Source organism: Athene noctua, chromosome 7, assembly GCF_965140245.1.
Source record: "Athene noctua chromosome 7, bAthNoc1.hap1.1, whole genome shotgun sequence".
In the NCBI taxonomy this organism is placed as follows: Eukaryota; Metazoa; Chordata; class Aves; order Strigiformes; family Strigidae; genus Athene; species Athene noctua.
The window spans coordinates 44975345-45001121 of record NC_134043.1 but is presented as its reverse complement, the minus strand read 5'-3'; the positions used below and the strand labels follow the sequence as shown (position 1 = coordinate 45001121).

Sequence of the window (25777 nt, the reverse complement as noted above, 5' to 3'; positions counted from 1 at the left end):
TTCGTAGACAGAGAACATCATCGTGTTTTGTTGCTTTCTCTGTAGAGACTTCTGCCTGGGTCATCTCCAGTTAAATCGTAGGTAGGTAAAGGCAGTCAGAAGAGTCTAAGCTGAGTTCTGCCTTGAGTTCCCTGTGAAGTGTAAAAGTCTGGTAAAGTCTCCCTCATTCATAATAAGGTTTGTTCAGACACATTTTACACTACCATTTGTACTCTTCAGTGTATTTTGCTTGTATGTGTTGAGGGTTGTGTTTATATGGCTGCACACTGTAATACTTGGGTGCATGCAGTGGTGCTCTGTCAGCAGAAGCCCAAAGGTTTAGCACTGTGACCACACCTGCCAGTCAGCAAGGTTGGTTGACATTTCTACGTGATCTCCTGCGGTGTATTGTACAATAGTAGTTTGAAAGTCTTGGGGGAGAGTGAGTGGTTTTTATAAAACTTAGATATTCATTGCTCTTTGCTCTCCACACTGTACACCTTCAGTGTAACTCTAGCAATACAGACATGTGCCGGAAAGAAATCAGCCTAGAACAAACAAACAAACAAGTTTCTGTTAAGGCTTACTGATGGCATACAGAAGCATATGCACATGTGCATGCTCTCCACCTACAGAGTCTGTTTAGACATTTAAGTGGAACTAGTGTGAAAAGGGTCTTTCTGTTGGGAAGTTGGTATCTTGGGAAGATCATGATCTTAAAGTGGGATTTGTAACATCCGTAAGTCTCTGGTATGTCATCCCTCCTAACCGTCAGTTTTTGTGCAGGAGCTGTCTATCCTGCAGGAGCTGTGTATCCTGCCTTGTGCCAGTAGAGGCCACAGTCACTACAGTTGCTGAGTAGTCAAGTAGCCTCAGCGTTTTTGCTTCCTCAAGACCAGCCTTTCTGGAAGAGATGAATTTTTGACAGGCTGCTGTACAAGGAATAGATTGGGTCACTGAGAGTTCTAGGGAAAGCTGAAGGGACAAAACCAAGGTGCAGAGGAGCTGAGGGAAATTGGAAGGACTGAAAGTTAGCAAAAGGATAGGAACATTTTGGGGAAGGGCGAGAGAGGAAGAAATAAGAAGTGAAACAGTAAAGACAAAGAGGAAGAACAGTGCCAGGAGGGCTGGTCCTTGAGACCGCTGCATGATGGGAGAAGCCTCTGTCTGGAAAGAGCCAACCTGGGCTTGGTCTTGTCTGGAAATACTTTTCACACAGTGCTGATCAGGGCATGCTTCCTCTTTCAAACTGCAACTGGAGTCTTTATTCAGTTAAGGCGCAGAGGATCTGATGCAGGAAGAGAGACGCTGAGGCATTGGGATGACATGAAGACAGAACCATTTTGGACCTGAAGATCAGATAGCACTTGTGGTGTCCTGTGCTGCTCCAAGCCTTTGGATAAAACAACGACTTGTGCCAGTGAAATAAGTCAGACACGTTTTCTGAACTGTTGCTAGCGTATGTCTTTTGGAAGGACTTTGTATGCCTCATTCTATCAAAGGGTATGTTATAATTTTGAGTTTATAAAGGTAGATAGCTTGAAATCAGTGATTTCATTGCAAAATTTCAGCAGATTGTGGCTCTCTTAACTGTCTCTCCTCATAATCCTGACTTCACAAACTCCAGAGAGCCTGGTAGCTGTACTGATTACTGACCATGTATTTCCTGCTGCAGGGAAGATGCCGGTAACCAGTAGATCATACTGAGAACCTTACTATTGAAGGCAGAGTTCTGTACTTCAAAGAGAGTGAAAATGCTAAAAGTTATTGCTTAAATTCTCTTGTAAGTGGGGAAGTAATAATTTCAAATTAATGTTTAGCTTTGCAGTTCCCTGTATTCACTGAGTACTGCTACTGAATGTGGTGCTGATAGTTGACTTTTTTTTAATTTAGGAAATAATCTTCCATGAAAGTGCATGTCAAAAATAGGCTAGTGTGAGTTGGAGAGGGATTTCAGAGAAAGGAGGTAAGTCGTGGAGGATCTGGTGACACAGCAGGACAGTGGGACTGAGATATTTTTAAATGGGAAGAGATATAATTGATTCACATTCCCTCACTGTCTTTTAATTAGGATTCATATATGGGAGAAGATGTACCAAGCTGTGCTGTATGCTAGAAAGTCCTGGCTATGTTGCTTAGTCTGTCCCTTTAAAACAAAAGCAAAACCTGGTTACTTTTGTGGCTCATTTGCCAGGTCTTCTCACAAGCACTGTAATAAATAATTTCCTGAAACCGGAACTGTGATAGCTGGAGTAGGGAACTGCTGCATTGTGGCCACACCTTACTACTTTCTGTAAGTCATGTGGCTATATAGACCATAGTACAAAAAGCAGTACTTCTCCTGGACACTATGGCTGTCTCACTTTTTTCAGAGTTGTTCCAGCAGTTCTCCAGCCTGTCCTCCCATGTAAGTGATGTAAAAATAATAGTAATAATAATAATAGTAGTAATAGTATTGTTTATTATTAAATGGTTGTATCAGTTGTGTCTTTAATTTAGTAAAGTGGGAAAAAAAGAAGCCATTAAACATTGTTTAGTGCGCTCCCTGTATTTATAGACAGGCTTAAATGCAGTGTGTAGGTGGCACATCTGTGGTAATTGCAGTAATTTTGTGGCTTTGAAACTTACAGCATTTGAGAAATAAGAATGAAAATTCCCTTTACCAGAAAGATTTATAAGCACATGCCTTGTATCTTAAAAGAGGCATGATTTATGCAAGAAAGAAACTTCATAACTAGCTACCAAGAAAGTATTATTCTCTTTCCTGTGGGGATAGAAAAATATATGGTCAGATCTGAGATCATTGAATCATGAGGTTAAGCACATATGATTCATTCAGATACTAGTGGCTTTGTGGTGATAGGGGCTGAATGGAATGGATTCTAGTCTGTTTAAAAGTTTCATTTGAATGTATTTAAAGAAAACAGTATTAGGGGGCAGAGCATGAATTGTGTATGCTGCATCACAACACATGTTTTGCTGTTTTATCAGGTTTTTTGATAGGCAGATGTTGTGTATTTGCTCTTGCCAACTAACAGAATGCTGACCAAGGACATGCCACAAAAAACTGCTTTGCTGTAGAGTGGTCCTTGGAAGAGAGGGGAGTAAAATTGTCTGCTGATTTTTTTTTTTTTAAAGAATTTACAGTAGTACTGGTTCAGTTAGTCAGCTGGGCTACCATGTAGTTATTAGCCATGGCATCGAAACATTTACAGTAGCAGTAACATAAAAATGGATTGCCTAATATTCCGGTAGTGTTGGAGTAGGAAGTTTTGATTTGCTGTTGTCAACTTTTCTGTCTCCCAGTGAGTTCAGTGGGACAAGAGGCCTCTACTGAATGTGCTTCTATAGTTTCTCTTCAGAGATTCCTAGGTGTCTTAGATCTAAGGCAGAAAGAATTAAGTGGCAAATGGTTTTCCCACCAGTGAAGCAGTGGAGGTGGGTCTTTTAAGTGTCGGGGTAAGATAGTTGGATGGCTTGTACTTGATATTTTCTAACTTTCTCTTGTGCTCAAAAGTTGGAACCATAAGCCAAATTCAGTATTTCTGAAGCTGCTGGAGGAAGTGGTGGAGAAGGGACGTGGTATTTGATGCTTAGTGAAACAGAATTAGTTTGACAAGAATTCTCCTGGCCTTTTTAAAAGGGTTGATATGATCTGTATTTGATTTGAATATTACAAATTGATTGAGAGCTGGGATCTGAATTTTACTTGATGCAGATAATCCAAAACAGGAAGAGGTGCTTTGGCTAGACTGACCAGGGTCAGAAGCAGTGTATAAAGAAAGGAAAAGCCAGATAGCTTAGACAAGTTATACTCACGTGGACTCTTTGTTATGATGGTCTTTGTTACGGTGTAAAACCTGGCAGTCTCATTTTTCAGACTGGCAAGTGGGTCTTGCTCCCAAATGGGATCAAACCTCAGTAAAACCCAAAACAACAAAACAAAACCAAACCAGCAGCAGCCTGCCAGGATTGTACCTCCTGTGCATGGGTACTTCCCACTGTCTAGACACACCATAAGAAGCCATGACTTTCTCTCAGTTTTACTTAGTACAGAGTTTTTTATATTCCTTGTTAAGTTGAGAGAACTGAAAGAGTTAAGCATCAAAGCTATGATAGCAAGACAACTTCTCTCTGCTGAAGTACTCTTGATTGCATGTATTTATTTTGGGCTCTACTACATGATGTGATACCTTTTATAATCATGTTGTTGCACTACTGTTACTGACAAATCAACTTTTGTTTGTGTTTAGATCCAAATCCTGATGTGAAATGAGTACAGACTTCCGCAAACTCCTTTTTGACATTTCTGAGGCTTTGATCACAGATGAACTGGCAGCTCTGAAGTTCCTCAGCCTGGAGCATGTCCCCATGAGGAGGCTGGAAGCCATCCAGGAGCCCAAGGCCTTCTTCGAAGTGCTGCAGGAGAAAGATATGATTGAGGCAGGGAGCCTGGCCTTCCTGAAGGAGCTGCTCTACCGGATCAATCGGATCGACCTCCTGGCTGCCCACCTGGGCTCCAGCCGGGAGGAGATGGAGAGAGAGCTTCAGATCCCAGGCAGGGCAAAGGTGTCAGCCTACAGGTATACACAGAAGTAGTAAACCTTTGCATGCAAAACGTACAACAGTTCTGTTGTGTACTGTCTTGTTTTCTGTCTGCATTGTTGTCTTATGAATATCCCAGCAAAACTGTATTTATTACAGCATGACTACCTGCCATTGTGTGTTTTACATTTTGCAGTTCAAATGTGCAACTGTGGTGTCTACTTCTCATAGATTTCTTACTCAGTTACCTCTGTTCTTTATTGCCAGGCAGCTGCTATATGGAATTGCAGAGGACTTGACTCCAGAAGATGTCAAGAGTGTGAAGTTCCTGCTCCAAAAACTAATACCAAAGAACAAGCTCCAGGATAATGCCGTATGCAAAGTGATCTTGATAAGTTTCTTGCAAGGCTCGTTCAGAGTCTGCTAGTTCTAAAAGGAAGGAAAGGGAAAGCAGTCTGCTGTCACTAAAATCTGTCATGGAAAGAATTGTGATACTATCTGATAGCTGCTGTGTGAAAGAATGGAACCTTTTTTTCTCATTGTATCTTTTCCCTGTCCTTTTTTGCTCTCCTCTTCCTATTTTCTCTCCACCACCTGTCTTCCTAATCTTTTCTTCTTGCAAAACCCATCATGCTCTTCCTTTCATCTTTGTTTGGCATTTATAAGGCATTTGCACATATGCTGTATCTAGGAAGAGTGATTTTTTGCTGGAGGAAAAATAATGTTTTGGAGACAGCAAATCGAGTTCTAATGTGAGTTCAACCACAAATTTTTGTGTGTCATTGGGTACATTTTTTTCTTTATTTTCGTTTGGGGTAACAGCATTTTGTTAACTCACACACAAAAGTATTAAGAGGTTTGATGAGCTAGTTTAATACTTGCAAATAATGAACAGAGTTATAAAAATGCTTGGTATTATTAAGAAGCTTCCTTAAAAGTCTTATTTGTATTGTAGCATCTATAGGAAAATTAGCAGATTTACCTTCAGTTTGGTGGACTATTGAGCTTTAAAAACCAAAATTAGCCTTGAACACCTTTTCTGTATTAGAAAATGTAAAATGGCACAGCTAAATGATGTAACAGCACTTCATCTGAACACGGATGCCATGTTGTTATCCACATCAGTGCTTTGCACTTCTGAAACATGCAGGACAACCTAGCCGTAGGCAGTTTCTAATGATCCTGTCTTAACCTTAGTGATATGTTTCTTCGGTTGTATTGCATCCTGACCCTTGTTTTAATGAGGTTTGGAGGAAAAAGAAATTGGTCTTTAACTGGTCAGTCTTTGGGAATGAGGGTGTTGTCTTCTGCTCTGTCCAGAACTGCCTGATACTGCAGTTATTGAAGGTCACTCTATGAGTTTGGGTTATATGTTTTTGTTTTACCAGTCAATGTTGAAGGTCTTACTGGAAATGGAAAGAAATGGGATCATTAAAGAAGATGACCTGGCAATGCTGAAAAATATATTAAAGGGATTTAGGGCTGACATAAAGAAAAAAATCGATATCTATGAAGAAAAAAAGAAAGGTAAATTATTTAATCTGCTGCTTAAGAGTAGACCTGGCTTGTTGGTTTGGTTTTTTTTTGTGTCTCCATCCTTGTCATCTTAGGAGTCCAGAGATAAGAGAGAGACCTTACAGTATCCTAGGATAGGCAGAGCGGGTCTTGTGGTACCTGTGGTTTCTGAAGTTTTCTGCTACATCATTATCCCATCATACCTTCTTGTAGCTCTCCTTGAAAGAGAGATCTTCTGTGCCTTGTCTGTCTTCTTCTCCCTTCTCTTTGCCTTAAATGCAACTTTTTTCTTCAGGAAACAGTGTAGTGCTGGTTTGGGACCAGCATAGCTTTTCAGTCACTGAAAGAGACTGGAAGTGGCAGTTGTTTTGGGCAAACTTGTATTGGGAGATTGTCAACATTTTCTGTTAGACAGGCTGTTTGGTCTTAGTCAAAATCCCTGCAGACCAGGTACTTGGCTAAAGTGTAACCATTAGTTTTCTTTACCAGATGTGAAATTTCAAGGACTTTGATACATCTGGGCTGTTGGAGCTGAGGTGGTGACTTCTTACACCACACAGCTAGGCCTTACTCTTTGGGAAACAGGATGTGTCAACCAACAGCTGAGACCCATTAAATTTTTCCCCAGAACATCCTTTTGGATGACTCAGGACGTGTTTCCTTAGACACATCTATACAGCCCATGCAGTTCCCTGCAGAGGTACCAGCTAGTTTCCCCAGCATGTCTTTGTGCTGCTGACCTATGCTTGTGTCTCTAAAAGAAAATTGCCAAGGGTGTCTCACAAGAAAATTAACAAGGGTGGCTGGTGTAAGCAAGCCCTGTATCAGGGGACTGGCTTTTTAGTAGTATTGTTATTATTTTGTCCCCCTTGATAAGTAGAAAAAGAGAGTGTCTGTTAGATCTTGTTGCCCTGACAATTAAATTCCATTTAAACACATCTGTGTAACTTGTAAAAGGGATACTGTGATTTCTTTCCTTGGGTAGAGTCATGAGTTTGATGATTTCTTCACTAGTTTCAGACAGTTATATCCGAAGAAGCGTTTTGTTGCTTTGAGGAGATCTTCCATTATGCTGGTATTCTGCATCCTTGGTGTGTCCACCCAAACAGTAGATTTTTCTGGGGAAGACAATAGCCTCAGCAGTAAATGAACTAGCTGTAGTGTACCACTGTATGAAAACGTGTCTTCTCTTTAACTTATGTATCCAATAGTAGAGATGCTAGTGAGTGGCTTACCTGAGGTGATTGCTCACATTCAGCCTTTTATTATCTGGATCTTGCTACCAGTAAAAGAGCAGAGAAGAAATGGAGCACAGCTCTGCACAGCTTCAATAACCAGCAGTCTGTGAGAATGGAACCCTGCTTGGCCCAGCTCTACAAAATGATGGTGTCTCAGTGATGTGGAACCCATCCTCCACCTCACTCCTTGTACTGGTTTTTTTTGAGTGTTGAAATATACACAGTGGAAGATTTATCTTTTTGGTCCTAAAATGTTCTGTTTATTTTCTCCCTCTTAGAAAATGATTCTAAGGAAAAACTCCACTGTCTAGTGTCTGAGTCTGTGCATTCAGCAGGACAAGGAGCAGAGGGGGTGACACCACACCTGGTGAGAAGTACCTCAAGATCACCTTTATTTATCCAACTCCTGGGAGGGGGGAGCATGAATTCTTAAGACTAAGCAGGTGGAAGAGCTAAAAGGGAGGGGTTCTGGCTTTATATGTTGGCCTTGGAACAAATTCTATTTCAAAGCAAGACTGAACCTTGTTCCTTTGTAAGGAACTGGATGTCAGCAACCTTTTAGGTAAGAAATGAAGGAGTAGATGTTGTATGAAGAAAACCAATCTTAACAGTAATGGAGACTGGGACATTAAAGTCCTGGCCAGGATACTTCTGGACAGATGGGGAGGGAACAACAGAATCTGCTACCTCACTAGAAACCCACAAGGACTCTCAGAGGGAGTGGTAGGGTGCGGGAACTTTTCCTCTGCACGTGCAAATTTGTGTTTCTGGATACTCATTTTCTCCCATGCTGAAATTACATCCTAACCACAGAGAGAGAGGAGGAGCATTCAGGGAGACCAAGAAGATTCCTCTCCCTTGTAGCTAGCTTGTATTCGTAGGCTTTTCCTTTCTTCTGTCTTGGCCTCATGATTTTTTTGCGCTTGGACATGAAGGACCAACAGTCTGTGTGTAACGTATTTCTCTTTTGTATGCTTGGCACTGCTTTTTTACCTGCTTTCTTTGTTTCTACAGGTTGTGGAATCATATAAGATGAAAAATAACCCCCATGGTTACTGTGTGATTCTTAACAACTACATTTTTAAAAATCCATATGAAGCCAGAGAAGGAACAGTGAAAGATGGAGGTAAAACTCTTTTAATCCAACTAATCTTTTTTTTTTTCCTCTGATAATTCTCTGAAAGAATCATCTAATCTTTCCTGTGAAGAAGAATCATGTCCACTGAGCTCCTTTGTCTCCAGAGTAACTGGAATGACAGTCACAGTAAAAATTGGAAATATGCCACTTCAGCAGTTTATATGATGACTTAAAGAAGGAACCACTTTCTGTTCTAGGTAAAAAGCATCATCTTAACTGGTCATATGTACCAAATAGTGAAGGAGGGATTACTATTCCACCTTTTCACTTTTTGATTGTTTTTAATTCTTAGCCATCATGGAGTAATATTTTTAAGTCTTTACATTCTCTTTAATGCTCAGATAAATGCTACTGCTTTGTAATTTTCCTTAAAGCCTGTCTTCCTGCAAGAGTCCCTTTTAAGATAAACAAGAGTTTATCTTAAAAAAAGTAAAATCAGTTTCATGAAAGCACACATCACTGCACTAACTCCATTCAGGCTGTCTGCAGACTGCTTGCTTCCCAGCTACTTTCTCACTGCCCACACACCAATTAAGTCAACATTTGCTGAGAAGTCAGCATAGCATTTGTTACCCTGTCTTCTTTCTTGCTGTACTGATCATTCTTACAGAATGAGGGACCTACTTCATTTAAGAGTGGCAGAATTTGTCATTCTAAAGAGGTACCTCTTCTTTAACTTGCTAAATGTTGTTCTTAAGCATCTGAGATTACTGTGCAATGAACAGTTAAGCTTGCTTTAATACAGTAAACTTCACTGATTTGTACTGATTAATCAGATAATGAAATCTGGTTTTGGTTTAGATAATGTGATGCTTAACCCAGTTGTGTTTTAAAATTCTAATTAGATTTGGTTTTCTAATTAGATTTGGCAGGCTTAAGAGTCAGTCAGGTGAGTTTATTGGTGGAATCTGAACACTTCTGCTTATATCTGATCTACTGCACAGATACTGATGTTTCAGCATCTTCCTTGTCACTATGTTTAACAAAAGTGCCTTCTGACTTTTCTGACAAGTGCCTTCTGACTTTTTTTCCCCAGAGGCTGTGAAGAGGGTCTTTAAGTGGCTTCAGTTTGAGACAGTTGAGCACATGGATCTAGAAGCAAAGCAAATGCATGCAAAAGTTGAAGAATACAGCAAAAAAGATCATAGTAACATGGACTGTTTTGTTTGCTTCATTTTTTCCCATGGTGAAAAAGACAAAATAAAAGGCGTTGATCATGAGTTTGTAAATATTAAAGATTTACTCTCCTGCTTCAGTGGATCTAATTGTCCTTCTCTTGCTGGCAAACCCAAGCTGTTTTTCATCCAGGCTTGCCAAGGCTCTGTAGGTCATCCAGCTGTCACAGTAAAAGAAGACTTTTCTGGACATCTTGAGACAGATGCTACCCCTCTGACTTCCATTCCTGATCAGGCTGATATCCTGGTTGGCATGGCTACAGTGGAAGACTATGAGTGCTACCGCTGTACAGAGATGGGCAGTGTTTACATTCAATGCCTCTGTGACAAGATGGAGTCACTTTGCCCACTGTAAGTACTATTTTTAATCCATGTACATTTGGAGTATTGCAGACATACATATAATAACCTAAGCATGCTGTGCTGAAACATCAGTGTTTTGCATTTGTGCTATATAGTACTTTTCACTTGCAGGACAGTGCAGAACAGTAATTATTCTGGAATTGGGCATTTTTTTCCTTGTACAGATCAAACAAAGCACAAGTGACTTCCCCTAGTTTGCCTGTGACAGAACCAGGGTTGTAATGCTGGAACATTACACATAAACAAGTGTGTGTGCATGTTTTTTAACATTCTTTGACTGTTAAATTATTTTTCTTTCAGTGACACCTGATGAGAGGTGAATTTGTTGTGTGACTACACATTAAAAAATCAGGGTTCTTTAGTCATAATTTTCATTTTGTCTCCCTCCAATCCCCATCATAAACTTGATTTAGAAAATAGAATTTCTCTTCAGACATCACTTTCTCATGGTCTATAGAAGAGGGCATGGAGAATCCATATGTTTGTTTCTGTTTCACATTAGTGTGCTCTTCTGACTATAACCAAAGCAAGGCACTGCATCTGCTGGTAAAGTGATGCTACACAGAGGTTGCTTTTATTTCCCAAACACACTGGATTCTGTGGTTACACAATGGAGTGTGCAATTTCAGTGACAGTCAAGGTGAGGGGAAGATAATAGCCTTCCCGGAGATACCACTTTATTGGAGCAAACATAGATCAACTTCTTGGCCTAGCTGCAAGTACCATGTATTTCAATGTAACTTTTCTTCATTTTTGTTCAAGCCGCAAGGATCTCATAACCATCCTGACAGAAGTGAACAAGGAAGTGGGAAGAAGAGTATTAAACGGATGGAAGCAGATGCCAAAGATAACATCAACCCTACGGAAGCAATTGATCTTCCAAATTCCATAATGTCAGTCAATTGAAAAGTAGGAAAATAAGAATACACTCAATTAGGAATCACATCTGAAATGGGCTTCCACAGGGAAGAGATTTTGCAGGATAAATTATCTGGATCTGTGTAGTTTAGCCCCAGTTCTTCAAGAGGCCATGGGACCTACATTTTCTAATTCCTATGTTTAATCAGTCTCCTGGCACCTGGATCTGTAGCAGTCTGGTAAGGCCATGGGGGAGTGCAGATGTGGCTTTCTGTCCTGCAGAAGCACTGGAGTCTGTTCAGTCCGAGTTTCAAGTAAGGAAGCACTGCCAAGTAGTATGATTTTTAAGTTATTGGAAATGCTAATGAAAATTCTATTTCTGTCCAAGTTGTTGTAAGTCCCTGAAATCTGAAGAAAAGAACAGATAGATTGAGAATGCTAGATCCCTTCCCAGGGAGCATGTGTAAGTTTGTAACTTATTTATCCAGAGGTGAATCACTGGCTGTGTCTGGAAACTCTGTAATTTTTCACGGAAAATAACATCCCTATCCAGAAGGACCAAAAAAAGATGATTATGATAATACAAGCTTGGTTCTTTTCCTCCAAATACTTGGTTTGCTTTATGTTACTAATTTACTTGGCAAAGTAAATGTTATGTTATGTTTACAGCATTGCTGTTTAGGTTTTTTAATAGTAAGGGTTCTAGCTGTGTTTTTTTCTCTGAGCTCTTAGGGGACATTGAAAACAGTCTGTTTTGGATGATTATCAACTGCTGGAAGGAGGGTTTCATGCCATTAGATCAACTGTTCTGAGATGCCTTCTCCTCCTGGCAGCTGACTCTAGCTCCTGTGGACTCTTGTTTCTGTTGTAATAAATACTCTTTGTTTTCACATCACCATTGGTTTTGGTGTGTTCCTCTTTTGGATGAACTGACCAAGGGACAGTTAGCATGACAAATGCTTTCACTTCAGCAGAAGTTATTTTCCTCTTGTTGAAGTATTCAGTGTCTGTCAGCCTGAGGGGTAGCATATTGATATCCCTTCATTAGCAGCTGGAGAGATGGTAGGAAAGAGTAAATTTAAGTTCAGGACTTTCACGATAATGGCAGCTGGTGACAGTGAGGCTGTTCTTACCTTGCATCCTCAGCAATGTGTAGGTGGTATGTGGGAGCTGTCTGCTGTTCTAACGGCTACATTCCTTTTGAGTTTATAACCAGATAAAGAACAAATTTGAGATACTTTGTAACTTTTATTTGTTTCAGTTTGCGTTTTTTTGGAAATCCATGTCTAGCCATAAAGCCTTTATTCAATCCTGCTTGTGAAGTGAAACTTTTTTTTTCTAATTCCACACAATGTGTTGGCAGTTGCATTTTGCTCCCCTTACCCTTTTTCACTTTCCAAGTAAAAGGGAGAGTGCCCATTCTTAGAGTCACAGCTCTCTTCACACAGGTTTCATAAATAATAAACAGACATTACAAGCACTATGCAAATGAGAGTGCTGTTTGTGGCAAAATTTACCAGAAGGTGTTAACGAGGTATACTGCTCTGTGGCTGACATTTGGTTAACCATTTAGGCAATGTGGCAACAATTTATTTACATTTTTATACTTTTTCATAAATGAGACCCTGATATGAAGTGAGTAATTAGATTTGTGAATGTTGTTTTATGATAAGGAAATACAGCTTAGGCTGAGAGAGTTGGGGTTGTTCAGCCTGGAGGAGAAAAGGCTCCAGGGAGACCTTATAGTGGTCTTCTGGTACTTAAAGAGGGCTACAGGAAAGCTGGGGAGGGACTCTGCATCAGGGGGTGTAGCGATAGGATGAGGGGTAACGGTTTTAAACTGAAAAGGTAGATTTAGATTAAATGTAAGGAAGAAATTCTTCCCTGTGAGGGGGGTGAGACACTGGCACAGGTTGCCCAGAGCAGCTGTGGCTGCCCCCTCCCTGGCAGGGTTCAAGGCCAGGCTGGACGGGGCTTTGGGCAACCTGGGCTAGTGGAAGGGGTCCCTGCCCACTGCAGGGGATGTGGAACTCGATTTAAGGTCCCTTCCAACACAAACCAGTCTATGATTAAGTGAAATAACTGCATCTTCTGGGAGAAACTTGCTGGAAGGTGGCAGCTGCTCCAGTAGAGAAGTTGTGAATCTACAGCATTTGTTTTTTCATATTTCTGTGTCAGAGTTCAATACTCACAGACCAAGTTCTTTCAGATATTCTACATGAGGAGGAATTTGATATCAGATTCACTTATTTAGTGTATTTGGTGCTACATGGGATTTTGATGTAGTGGAGTGATACAGCCACATACTGAAATCACAACACAAGCATAATTTATCAATCACAAGATAAAGTTGAATCACAATACAGACGTGATTCTCATTACTCTCTCTGTATGCTCACCATCATGACACTGAGCATCCACAGTCATGATGGAACATGGGTTGAAGCCATCTGAAGCCCATTGCTCTTTCAAAGTTTAAATGTTTTATCAGTTGTAAAGGTTTTATACTTTTATGTTGGGCTGAGCCATGTATTGACATCCCCCATGCTGCTCTGACTAGCTCAGGAAGACATTATTCTTTATTAACTGTCTTGAAGTACCTGATGAGGGTACTAAAGTTACCGTCCGGTTTCTCTGATGTTGAGGTAATTTGAGCTTTCTTTAAGATACATTCTTCCCTGAGATCATTGGGTTTTTCTCCCTTCTCTGAGCAGTCCTCCACTGGGTGGGGGGGAAGTTGTGCTGGTCACTCACACCCTGCCATTAAATTGGCATGATACTTTGTTCCACCTTTTAAAATCAGGCCACCTCCATAGCTAACGTTATTGCTTGCTGATGAAGACCTGCTAAAAGGGAGAGAAATCCTCTGGAAGTACTGCAGGAAGTAGCCATACTGTGAATTTATGCGTGACTCCTGCAGTGATCAAGGAAAGAGAAAACACTTTCAGTTTTACGGTTCTGAGTAAAGTATGCTCACACAGGCCTGCGGCAGGATGGCCGATATGTTCTTGCATTTATTTGTGGCCCTCCCACAGAACTGAGAGGTAAGAAGGAAGTCGGGTCTGCAATTTTCTGGTTTTCCTCTGTAGCACAACTTAGAGAATGGTGAGGGGCAATCACCTTTCTTTTCTGAAGGCCCTCAGCTATAGTTACTTTGCCTGTCCTCCCTTTTTTTTCAACTCCTGGCTGGGAGGCCAAATGCTATAGCAAAACAATCCTGGCTCTCAGTTCTGTGCTTTGTTTTCAGCAAGCGGAAGCACTGCCACCATGAAGTGGAGTCACAAGGTTGGTAGGAAAGTGAAGTTGGTGAGTTGAAGTCCTGATGCTGTTTGAAAAGGGAAATGCTTAGAAGAGTTGGGGAGGACTGTTCGCTGCAGAGGCTGAAATAATGTTATTCAGTGGCATGAATCCCCGCCCAGTCATTTGCACCTTTTTACTTATTTGTTCAGTTTAACACCAGTTTCCCAGAGCAGTGTTTACACCTGCCTTCTGTGGGAAGTTTGTCATCCTCTCCTCTGTAATGGTTTCAGGGTGACTTGCTCATGTGCTGTTCTTGGGATGGGTTTGTGGTACGTGTAAGGAGCCTGCCCATGTTCAAATTGCTGCCAGCTTCTCCCATTGCACAAGCTGCTGTACGTATGTGTTTTCCCACCACCTATATAATGGTTCACTATTAGTTCTCAAAGTGCTGCAAAATTCAGGTACTGTTGAGTTTTGATTAGTTAAGCTGTTGACTATGTCTGTGATCTCTAATATCTCCTGCAGGAATCTGTGAAGCTCAGAGAGCAGTGGAAACAAAATACACATCATTTAGGAGATTAAGCTATGAACAGGGCCTCCAGAGCTGGGTTTTTCTCGGGACATGTTGGGTGTTCAGCTGTTGCTGTTTACCCTTTTTATTCTGATCCTTAACTAACATGCGCATTCTTTCTGAAATTACTCAGATCTGCCTCTTTTCAACTAGAGATATGTCAAATTATGAACAGAGAATGGCATGTTTAGTCTGCAATTACTTCTATGCACTAAAAAATACAGTTCAGATCTGTGGGATTTCCCAGATACTAATATCTGTGTGTTGTGTCCTTTGCTTGTCACCATACATGTTCTGTTATTGACAGCTACAGGAATTCCCCAGTCCTCAAACATGACTGGCTTTTGTGGGTGCCAACTGTAATACATTTCTAGCTAGGTGGAACATTATTCTGGACATGTCTTCTGGGCCTGGGTCTTTTGCGTTAGTTTTATATTTGTATAACCACTTTGTGCTTAGGCCTGATCTGTCCAGATTTACCAGCGAAAAGAGAAGGATCTGTACCTCCTTCAGTCTATTTACTAGGAAGAGCTTGTTTTAACATGACTTAAGGGCATATCTTACATAGGGTTTTGAGTATTGATAAGCCACTTCCAGGATGACAATGTCAAAGTTTCTGCTTAATATATTGTCAAACCGTTTTTTCCTGTTTTTGGGGGGGGGGGGGCGGGAAGGGACTCTGGTTTTAAAGCAGTGCTTAGTGAGAACACTTTATCCGGAGAGTATGGGTGCTCTGAGGGTTGTTCTGCTCAAGATGAGCATGAAGGTGTTAATACTCATTTTCAGAAGGATGAAATGCCAGCTGGTAAAATCTCTTCTTCCTCCCGTGGTTGTGAAATGCCATCTATTGAGGGTGCTGCACCAGAAGGCGTATCAGAGGCGGTACATCATCCCAGGGTCTTGCACCATCGCACAGTGCTCCTGCAAGCCTGCTCCTGTTGCTAGAAGGGTCTTCAGCAGCTCTGGGAGGGGTGGGAAGGGAGCTGCTTCACGGCTGTAAGGGTACCGGGCCGAACACCTGAGTAGAGTGTGCTGCATCGCCTGCCGGCAGCACCAAAAGGCTGGCAAGGAGGAAATCGAGCGTTATGAGTTCTTTCTGTTTATATTAAGATGGCAATGAATTGTGAGTGCCTTTAAACTAGAGAGAGGTGATTGCAGGAAAAGCCCGGGCAGAGGGAGGGAGGCCTTAGACCTGCACTAGTAGGTTCAGTTTTCTCAGGAATGGACTTGAGAATAGTCAGCGCTTCATAACTGTGGACGGAGGCGGCCTAAAATGTGTCTGAGACGAGTCCTCTCTGGCAGACGCGCGGTTTTTAAGTTGTGGTGGTTTTTGGTTTAAGCCAGAAACCCAGAGGAGCTGCAGCTCCCAGGGCCCCGGGCGCCGCCTCCTGCCCGCCCCGGCCCGGCGGCAGGCGGAAGCGCGGCGGGCGGCGGGGCGGCGCCCTCAGCTTCCCCGCCATGGAGCTCCCCAGGCGCCGGCTGCTGGTGGTCAGCGAGGAGCTGGACGAGGCCGAGCTGGCGGCTCTCAAGTTCCTCAGCCTGGAGCACGTCCCCATGAGGAGGCTGGAAGCCATCCAGGAGCCCAAGGCCTTCTTCGAAGTGCTGCAGGAGAAAGATATGATTGAGGCGGGGAGCCTGGCCTTCCTGAAGGAGCTGCTCTACCGGGTCGGGCGGATCGACCTCCTGGAAGCGCAGCTGGGCTCCAGCCGGGAGGAGATGGAGAGAGAGCTTCAGATCCCGGGCAGGGCGAAGGTGTCGCCCTACAGGTGAGCGGCCGGCGGCCCGGGGCGCGGGGCGGCCGGACCCTGCCGAGCCGAGCCTCAGCCGGGAGCAGCTCGCTCTCTGGGACCGGCTGCCCTTCTCGAGGGGTCGGTGTAAGCTTTCACCGGCATTTGAACACCAGGCTAAGGGCTGGGAGCACACAAGCGCCTTCCAAGAGAAGGCAGGCGCAAGCCGTACGGAAAGTTGAAATTTCTGTCCGGGAAAAGGGAGAAAACTCAAGCTGCGCCTTTCCGAAATACTTAACCAGCGCCCCCCCTCCGGCCTCCCTGCCCGTGTGCTGCGTAGTGTGATTAAGTGACTGGTGTGAGTCTGTTTCCAACTCCAGAAAGTTTCAGCGTGGTTTTGATTTTAGGAAAAGCTGAGATCTTTTTAATTGCAGCTGAAAATGGTTTGACTTCAGGCTGTCCTGAGACTGACATCCCCCCATTTAAAAAGGAAAAAAAGGGGGCATGTGCTTGGGGGTGGAGCTGAAGGGAACAGTTCAACAGTACAGTGGTAAATTGTGCTAAGGGATGTGCTTGGCAACACGATGAAATGTGTCCTCCACTTCTTTTTCTAGATACCTACTCTTTCAGCTGTCAGAAGACATCACCGAATATGAACTGAAGTCTTTCAAGTTTCTTTTGGGGAAAGAATTACCAAAATGCAGACTAAACCCTAAGACTGTAAGAAATTATTTTATTTTTTTTTTATGCTTATTATAATCTACAGAGGCAGCTGGGTTGCCATGAGGAGAATATGTGTCATTCTCTTTATGGTGTTACTCTTTTTGTGGTGGTACTCTTTTGATGGTGTCACCCTTTTTATGGTGAAAACCGTAAGAAAAAGAGTGCACTTGGGATTATAGGCCTTCCAGTGCATATGGGACTTGTCTGTGCAAGTGTTATGCGTAGCTTTGGCAACAGCGTCACAGCCCAGAGAGCACGGGCCAGCCCTGCGCGGGGCACAGTCCTTCATGTCCATGCACCGTACGGGACTTAGGGGACTCGGTGGATTTGATCAGTGGAAGGCTGATGAGCACGTTCATTCATCTTGTCCAACCGATTTTCTTTTAGCTGCTTTCTAAGCCATTTTCAAACACAGAAAAGCACTCTCTGTGGCTATTACTTTATGCTTTTGTTCTTTTTATTTCCAAACTCAGAAAATATGGATCTAAGCAATAGATCCTTACCAAGGCTAAGGTCCAGGCGCTTACAAATAACCTTGTGGGAGCTCCAGCTGCTCTTATGCTATCTCAGCCTGCACTTCTGACTGCTGGTTACTTGGTTCTGTCTAATGAAAACTTTTAGCATTTTCCCTCTTTTCTGAGAGGAGAGACCATCGTGACCACTGTGCTCTGACACTCACTGTTTGGCAGGAGCTCCTGTTGCTTGGGTCCCCTTTTGCTTCTGAGCAATCTCAACACCATACTCTGTGGTTATACCCATTTTCACCATTGCTCGAGATGGTCACTACAGTGATTGTTGTGTTTCAGTTAAGTGCACAAGATAACCACTGGAAGTCAAATGAATGAAAGCAGTCATTAAAAATGACTTTAGGTATTCCTTCATGATCACCATTAGATCTCCTGGATTAGATCTTGTTAGATCTCAGCATCTCTGAACTGCAGAAGGGAAATTAGTATGTTTTGAGAAGATGTTTGTACTTACAGGTTTTGTTGAAGTAGGTTTAACTGGCTCAGCTGAGGTCTCAACTGAGCTACCAGTCAGCTGAACTGACTTTGTGGGTTGCATGTGCTGTCAGTACAGTACATTTAAGCTTGGGTGCGCATGCACATGCTGCAGCTTCCCTTCCAGTGACAGCATGGATGTGTGCTAAGAGCAGACTACCTTTCTGATTACCCAGACAATGCTCGACGTTTTCATTGAGATGGAGAAGAAGGGGATTTTGGGAGAAGACAACCTAAGTACGCTGAAGAGTCTCTGTGCAGAAATTAACATCATCCTGTTGAAGAGAATTGAAGAGTATGAATTAAACCTATTTGGTAAAACAAAACAAACCAAAAAGGCCTCTCTCCCATAGTCATTCTTAAAGTGACTTATTGGTGTCATACAGGACTAACACTGAATGCTTTTCAGGTGAAGAAGAGATGCTCATTCCAGAGGAACAGAGGGGCAGCACAAGAGGCCCTGAAGGTAATTGAAACTCTCGAAAAATTGATGTTTAGATTTTTTTACTCTTCTTCAGCTTTTGGACTTGAAAAAGTGATCAAGTATCCAGTTACTTACTTACCGATCACAATACATTTTACTCCCCTTTAATTGGCTATCTGGTGGTTTATAGCTAACAGGAACAGCCATTCAACCACAATTCAGTGTTTTCAGAGAACAGTTTTACCCCAGGAGGTACTTGTGGAGAATGAGAATAGGCACAGAGCTTCTTTTCTTTCTCTAGTGCTACATTCTGTACTTAAACTTTTTTGATTGTATTCAGGTCATGCCAGATGGCTGGCGTCATCTGTGGCGCCTGATTCTCCTGGCAGTTGGAATGAATCTTCCCAGGTAAGTCAGATTGTTTCTTAGAAATGTCATAATTTTGTCTTAGAAGCGATCATCCCTCCATGAGGTGTTGAACAGCTGTTTATGCTGAACTGTTAAAAGCACTGTCTAGAAAAACAAAAATGCACCACTCTGTAGCAGCCTTTATTCTGAAGCTAAATCACAGGCAGCAGCTCTTTTAGCATTAAAACTTCAGAAACATTTGCAAGGGTGGGAAGTTAGGCCGAGTTTATTATACTGGGAAATACGCAGCTGACAGATGGCTGGGCATGGAGAAGTGGGTGAATGCAGCACCCTGTGTGGGTTCACCCCGTGTGGGTTGAGCATGATGGTGTGGGTCTGGGGGAGGGGGGTGCTGTTGTGCGGTGCACAGACTCCCAGAGGCGGTGGGGCAGTGTACTGCCAGGCCCTGGGAGCAAAGCTGTATAGGGAGAGCTGCCTGGAGAGAAAGCTGGCCGGCTCTTTACCCTGCTGTGCTACTAGTGAGGGCTGAGAAGCACCTGGAGGAGAGTACAGTAGTTTCACCAATAGTCTTTCTTTTCAACAGCTTGAAGCTTACAAAATGACTAGCAGACCCCGTGGAGTGTGCCTGATCCTGAATAATCACAATTTTGCAAAAGCCAGGGAAGCAGTGCCAGAACCAAAAAAATTGAAGGATCGGAATGGGACAGCTGTAGATGCAGGTACAGCGAACATTAAAGATGAGATTGCGTATCTTCAAAAATAGAAACCTCATTTCTTTTTCTGTACTAAAGGTCTGAATTTCAGTCTTCCCTTTCTCAGATACTTTTTTATCCGAGAAAGTGGGCTGAGTCAGCTCAGTTTCCTATGCTGACAAACCCTAATCAATTCATCAAGTGTTTACTGGCTGACTCAGAGCAATTCGCTAGCATTTTGATGTTGCACCGAGTTTACTGCAATCTTAAGCAACCATCTCAGCCTGGACTTTACAAGCTAGGCTAGCTTTGTATCAGCCTTATGCATACTATTTCTAATATATGCAGAATCAGAAACTGCTGAACCAGAACTGGGTGTTAGTTGTTTAACATCCAACATTTAAAAAAAAAAAAAAAAAAAAGAGGGAGGATGTTGGAGTTAGGGACTTGATTACCTTGCTATTCAGGGCTCCTGATTTTAGCAGGCTGTCCTGCAGCAGCATAGCTCATTACAGGCCCTAGGGTCTGTGAGACGGCTGTATTTGCACTATCTGTACCAAGAGAGAAGATCCATCAATGGGCTTTCCCAGATTGAATTGAACTCCAACTTAATTCATGAGTCAGAGTGCAAGGTTTCTCCTCCTGTGACACAGATACTACCCAGATGGGTAGTGCCCTCTCCTCTTGGGTAAAGCAACTGCACTGTTCAGCACCTTTCGAGAGATCAAGGGACGAGCTGTAAAGTGGGTGGGTGAAGGAGATACAGCTTTCTTAATAGTTCTGCGTGCTTTCCAGACAGAGTGATAGTAAACAGCAAGACTTCAAGGAAGCCTTTTAATGAGAGTTAGGGAACTCAGTAGAGATGTGATTAGACATTAGACTACTAGATTATTTTCAGAGCAGGAATGTAACTACCAGGATGGTAGTGTAGCAGGATTTTTAAAAAAAGATTGTTTATCTCTAGAAATGCAATTTGCAATCGCAGAGTCCAACAATCATATAATGAAACGGCTCCAATTCTCCTTCTCTTTCCAGCGGCTCTGAGAAGAGTTTTTAGCAAACTTCATTTTACAATAGCAGAATATAAAGACCTCACTGCAGAGGAAATCCGTAAGATTGTGAACATCTACCGGTGCGAAGACCACAAGGACAAAGACTGTTTTGTTTGCTGTATTCTGTCTCATGGGAAAAAAGGCATTGTATATGGTGTTGATGGGCAGGAAGTACCTATCCAAGAACTGACCACTTCTTTCACTGGACAGAATTGCCACTCACTTGCTGGAAAACCAAAAGTCTTTTTTGTTCAGGCCTGCCAAGGTGATGCTTGCCAGAAAGGTGTGACCATTGAAACAGATTCTGGAGAGCAAGATTCTTCTGTAGAAACAGATGCAGGATTTCAGCTCGACTGCATCCCTGCAGAGGCAGACTTCCTCTTGGGCATGGCTACACTTCAAGATTATGTTTCCTACAGAAGCCCACGGCAGGGGACCTGGTATATACAGGCATTGTGCCAGCACTTGGAGTACAGCTGTCCTCGGTAATTATGTTTCCATAAGCTTGGTTTTGGCAACACCTGTATTTTCCTTTTGAATAACAGGCGTTTGGATGCAGAGGTAGAGGATATGCAGTGGGAGTGCTTGCTCAGAGTGAAAACAGCAACGTAGGACAGAGCAACACCATGCAGACTTTTCAAAGCAGCTTAGCTAAAACTGTTTTGAAGCCTGTTTAAAACAGGAGCCGTTAGCACTGGTATAGCTCAAGGTATATAAGAACGTGGTAATTTTTCTGATATTAACTACCTCCCTAATACAAAACGTACTTGTGTTTTTGCAGAGGAGAAGATATTCTTACCATCCTGACAGCAGTGAATCAAGAGGTGAGCAGAAAGAGTTGCGAGCCGAATGCAGAGAAGCAGATGCCACAGCCCAGTTTCACACTGAGGAAAAAGCTCATCTTTCCTGTCAACTAAATGGGAGGGAACTGCATGGTAGAGGGAGCTGCAGCACCCTGGAATCGGCTGGTATCAGCTAAAAACATAACAGACTTCTCAGTGTCTGCTCTTACCACAAGAGCAAATGTTTTTATTGAAGAAACAGCTGGGGAGCAAATGCCTTAAGAAACTTGTGTTAGTATGTGTGACGTTTCATACCTGAGAGCATTTCTGAGCTGGTCTCCAATTTGTAGTTTGCTAGCTAAAATATGCTTAGTGTCCTCTATCAGCTGTACCACATTGCTGTTGCAATTTTCTTTTAAAATTTGCATTGGAAAGATAACTCCTATGAGGCCTTGTGTGTTTTATGCCTAACTTCTGCAAAATAAAGGTGGGAGTGCTGCGAATTTTATAGGATATAATCAGCTCACATCACTGTGGTTTGTTACTTCTCCCCACCACTTAAAATCATTCATTCCTAGTGTCTTGGTACACCTCAAGGAAAAGTCAAGCACTTATCCTTCAGCATCCTCAGCAGGATGTGGCTGTGACCTGCATTTCAGAGTGCTCTTAATAGTGAATAGCAGGTGCTGACGTAGAGCTTCATGTTTGAAGATGTCCAGTGACCCTGTGTTCACTTATGTTTCTGATCTTTGAGTCTCTCAGTTCTAAGCACAGCAAAAGAAGAAATCGGTAGATAAGTACCCAGCTCCTTAGAAACATTTTTGTATTGCCTTCTGTCATTAGTGTGCACATAGGACAGGGAGTTTGACAAGCTCTGAGTAGAAGCTAAAGCTTCGTTAGTCTCTCTGTTTTGTTTTGAAATGTTAATTCTGTTACACCCTTGTTTCAGCTTTCAGCATTAATGATATCAGTGCAGGTGATTATTTAACTACACCGGTAGATCCTCACTGGAGTTATTTTAAGAGTAAATCCTTCCCTGGACTCCTGTGCTAAATATTTTTTCTCTCTTTGGTACCAGTTTGTGTCTGTGAAGATAACAGCAAAGAGATTAATAGACTGAGAACAATTAGAACCTTAACAAGCGGCACATGCAGCAAGCAGTTACAGAAACAGGCAAATCTGTGCTTCCAGATTTTAGGAATAATTTTCCAAGATAGTTGTTGATGCTTGTTTAGGGATTCATCACGAAACCATTAAGAGTTGTGCTGAAGCAAGGACAGCTTATATACAGAAGTTTGTCTGTTACTTGGGCATGGCAAGAAATGTGCAATCCAAGAGAAAGAAACCCATATTTATTTTTTAAAATATTGAATAGAAACTGCAGCAAACAAGCATATTACTTCATGGGCAAAATAATTACTGCAACCTGTTTTATGGGGGATTTTCTAACCTAGATCCTCTCTCTCCCCACGCCTACTGCTCAGCACTTTACCTCTTACAAGTCACCTCTGTTCTTCAGCAACTTCCAGTTCTGTGCGTACCTCGTGGGCTCCCTGCCTGTCACACTGGCTCCAGCCAGGGATCAGGCAGATCAGAGGTACTGGACTTTCACAGTTCCCTTTCCGTTAGAGGGGAAAGCTGGATCTTCTTTGGTCGGCATTGCTGACAAAATCTAAGTGAGCCAAGAGATTCTGAAGTCAGAGATGTCTGACTGACAGCATGCTCACACAGACTTTTTCCTTAGCAAGCAAAGGGAAGAGGATACACCCAATACAGTTAGCTACGTTCAAGGAACTAGTTGTCTCAGGCATTCATGGTAAAATAATTTAGGGTTCCAGCAAGATTGAACACATACCATAAACAAGGTCTTACCAAGAATATCCTCATATAATGAGTTATGAATCTGATAAGGAATTCATCAGTTAGGAATCAAATCTGTCAGTTATCAATCTCCACCATTAGTCTCCTCCTACAAAGCAGCTGACATCTAGCCAGTTCAGAGTCTGGCAGCTCCACAATCACTTGTTCATAGAAAGGAGGCAGGCAATTCTGGCTCACACTGACTTGGGGTACCATCACTGTGTCCCTCCCTTTGGTGCTGTCTTGTTCTCAGTTCAGAGTTAAGATTGTAGGGACAGATCCTCAGGTAATCTGACAGCCTAAAATCTTAACTATAAACACAATTGTACGGAATTTTACACAAAGTTTTGCCAGTATCCAGCTTTCTTCAGCAGCTGCTCTCTTCAGTAATTTCTGGAAATGTTCTTGCACACCAGTGATTTCTGATGTGAGCTTCTTGAAGCAAACTGTGAAAGCAGTATGTAAGGAAACCACATGTACATATGTCACTTCACAGCACTACTAATGGCTCTGATGACACAGTGCCATGAAGGGAATTCTCGTCAGTCTGGCGGTGTTCCCTTTCTGTCAGTTCCTCATGACTCAGATGGGAGGAACAGCATTTAGCCATCCTTTAACTAGGAAGGAGTTTTCTTTGCTAGCTTCAAGTGCACGAGAACTTGTGGGGTAAGTTGAGCCACCAGAAAAATGAAATGGAAACAGGTTGTACTTTAACCCTGGTAGATAGCTCAGCCCCACCCTGCCCACCAGTTGGATGGGGGAGAGAGTAGGAAGGATAAATGAGAAAATGAATGGGTTGAGATAGTCTAATAGGTAAAGCAAAAGCCACATGCACAAGCAAGGAACTCACTCACCACTTCCCATCGGTAGGCAGGTGTTCAGCCATCTCCAGGAAAGCAGGGCTCCATCACAGAACGGTTGCTTGGGAAGACAAACACCATCACACCAAATATCCCCCTATCTTCTTCCCTCTTTCTCCCCCAGTTCTATTGCTGAGCATGATGTCACACGGGCTGGGATATCTCTTTGGTCAGTTGGGGTTGGCTGTCCCCTCGAGAAGCCTTGTGCACCCCCAGCCTGCTCGCAGAAAAGTCCTTGACTGTGTAAGCACTGCTCAGCAATAAATCCCTGTGTTACTGTTTTCAGCACAAACCCAAAACACAGTAGCTGATACGGTGCTATAAAGTGAACTGTACCCCAGCCAAAACCAGTTCACAGGTTTTCCGCCTTTCCCATTCATTTGGAAATTTCTGCTAAAAGCTTCTCTTGGGTTATCTATCCAAATGTACGCACCAAGAACTCAACTGCCCGAGTTAAAGGTACTTTAAAGTGGAGACTCCAACCCACAAAAAAGGCTTTATTTGTATTCACTTGTCCATTGTATAAAATGCTATTTAAAGGCTCTTGCTCTTGGGAGAGCGTCAAAAGTCTTTCTTTTAGCAGTGTGACCAACAAAAAGGAAAATGAGCTCAAGGCACTTCCAAGTCTCATCTATGCAGAACCACTCCAGAATTTATTCTCAGAATTGCCCAAGTCCCATTGATTTAAAACCCTATTTTCTCCAGGAAGTTTTTCCTTTCACCTTACTCAGGCATGCCTGAGCGTCTGTGCTTAATTCTAGCGCTTTTTCTGCAGCTTTAAAGGCATTACAACTCTCTTCCCTTATTACGTCCAAAGTGCTAGAGAACAAGTGGAAAAAAAAACCACCTCCCCAAACTCTTACACTTTTACATAGCATGTACATCCTTAGAAAGCAGCAGCCAGCTGTACACCTCCAGCTCAGGCATTTCAGGAAAGCTGAAATCTCTTCAGTTCAACAGGAACTTGTACACTGCATTAATTTTCTTTTCATACGCATCATGAACAGCTTTGATGCGGAGAGAGCACATAGCTGGAAATCCCAGCTCTACCAGTAGCCAACGTTCCTCTGGTGCTGTTTAGCTGCCTGTGGCTGTAATGCTTCTCCACTGTGGGACATCCTCTGTAACGTCATTAGTTAATTAAGTCGGTAACACAGGCCTTTGTTCTGAGGACATACAAACATGTTAAGTACTTGTGCACATAAATACAATCAATAATAGGGAACAGTGTAAGTTACCTACTTACTAGTGAAGGGAACTTGGTCAGTGTCTCTTGAAACCCAGATACTGGTGTTCCAGCTTTATGGCTCCATCCTGCCTAAGCATTTATAGGTGTGACAGTTACAGATAACGGGCGGGAAGAAAATGTCTCCTCAAAACATGCAACTCAAACTTCAGCGTATGAAAAGTTGAGCTGAAAAGTCAACTTCAGTCTGACAAAAGTGCAACCCCTTCTCATGGCAGAAAAAATAAGAAAACCAAATACAGAATACTTACTGTAGGATAACGGTGGTTCCTGGTTCTTTGAGATGTGCAGACAGACTACTAGAGGAACCACTGCCAGTAATTGTTTGACTAATTCAAGTAAGAAACTGTTAACTGCAAATCAATATTGTTCCCATTCTGTACCAGTGAAGAAAGTGATCAGAAAATGATCAGAACCTT

General features: G+C 42.5%; 1 protein-coding gene across 4 annotated transcripts; it reads left to right on the top strand.

Annotated features, from left to right (window-relative positions):
• Window positions 1-12: 12 nt before the first annotated feature.
• On the top strand, window positions 13-21881 carry CASP8 (caspase 8). Of its 4 annotated transcripts, none has more exons than XM_074911286.1 (8): window positions 13-1482; window positions 4233-4562; window positions 4792-4897; window positions 5913-6051; window positions 7556-7644; window positions 8292-8403; window positions 9452-9941; window positions 10716-11706. In XM_074911286.1, the coding sequence occupies exons 2-8, from the start codon at window positions 4252-4254 to the stop codon at window positions 10843-10845; spliced, it is 1377 nt and encodes a 458-aa protein (XP_074767387.1). In that variant the 5' UTR covers window positions 13-1482; window positions 4233-4251; the 3' UTR covers window positions 10846-11706. The 4 variants fall into 4 exon arrangements, with proteins under 4 accessions (XP_074767387.1, XP_074767386.1, XP_074767388.1 ...); XM_074911285.1 differs by lacking the exons at window positions 13-1482; window positions 4233-4562; window positions 4792-4897; ... (3 more) ...; window positions 9452-9941; window positions 10716-11706 and adding exons at window positions 16072-16388; window positions 16964-17069; window positions 18250-18388; ... (3 more) ...; window positions 20594-21095; window positions 21392-21881; XM_074911288.1 differs by lacking the exons at window positions 13-1482; window positions 4233-4562; window positions 4792-4897; ... (3 more) ...; window positions 9452-9941; window positions 10716-11706 and adding exons at window positions 16970-17069; window positions 18483-18539; window positions 18838-18905; ... (1 more) ...; window positions 20594-21095; window positions 21392-21881.
• Window positions 21882-25777: the final 3896 nt, after the last annotated feature.

Coding starts and splice junctions, on each gene's coding strand:
- CASP8 (XM_074911285.1), top strand. CDS start 16,081: ATGGAGCTCCCCAGGCGCCGGCTGCTGGTGGTCAGCGAGGAGCTGGAC. Junction 16,389..16,963: donor GCGAAGGTGTCGCCCTACAG/GTGAGCGGCCGG, acceptor TTCTTTTTCTAG/ATACCTACTCTTTCAGCTGT. Junction 19,586..20,593: donor TGGGACAGCTGTAGATGCAG/GTACAGCGAACA, acceptor TTCTCTTTCCAG/CGGCTCTGAGAAGAGTTTTT.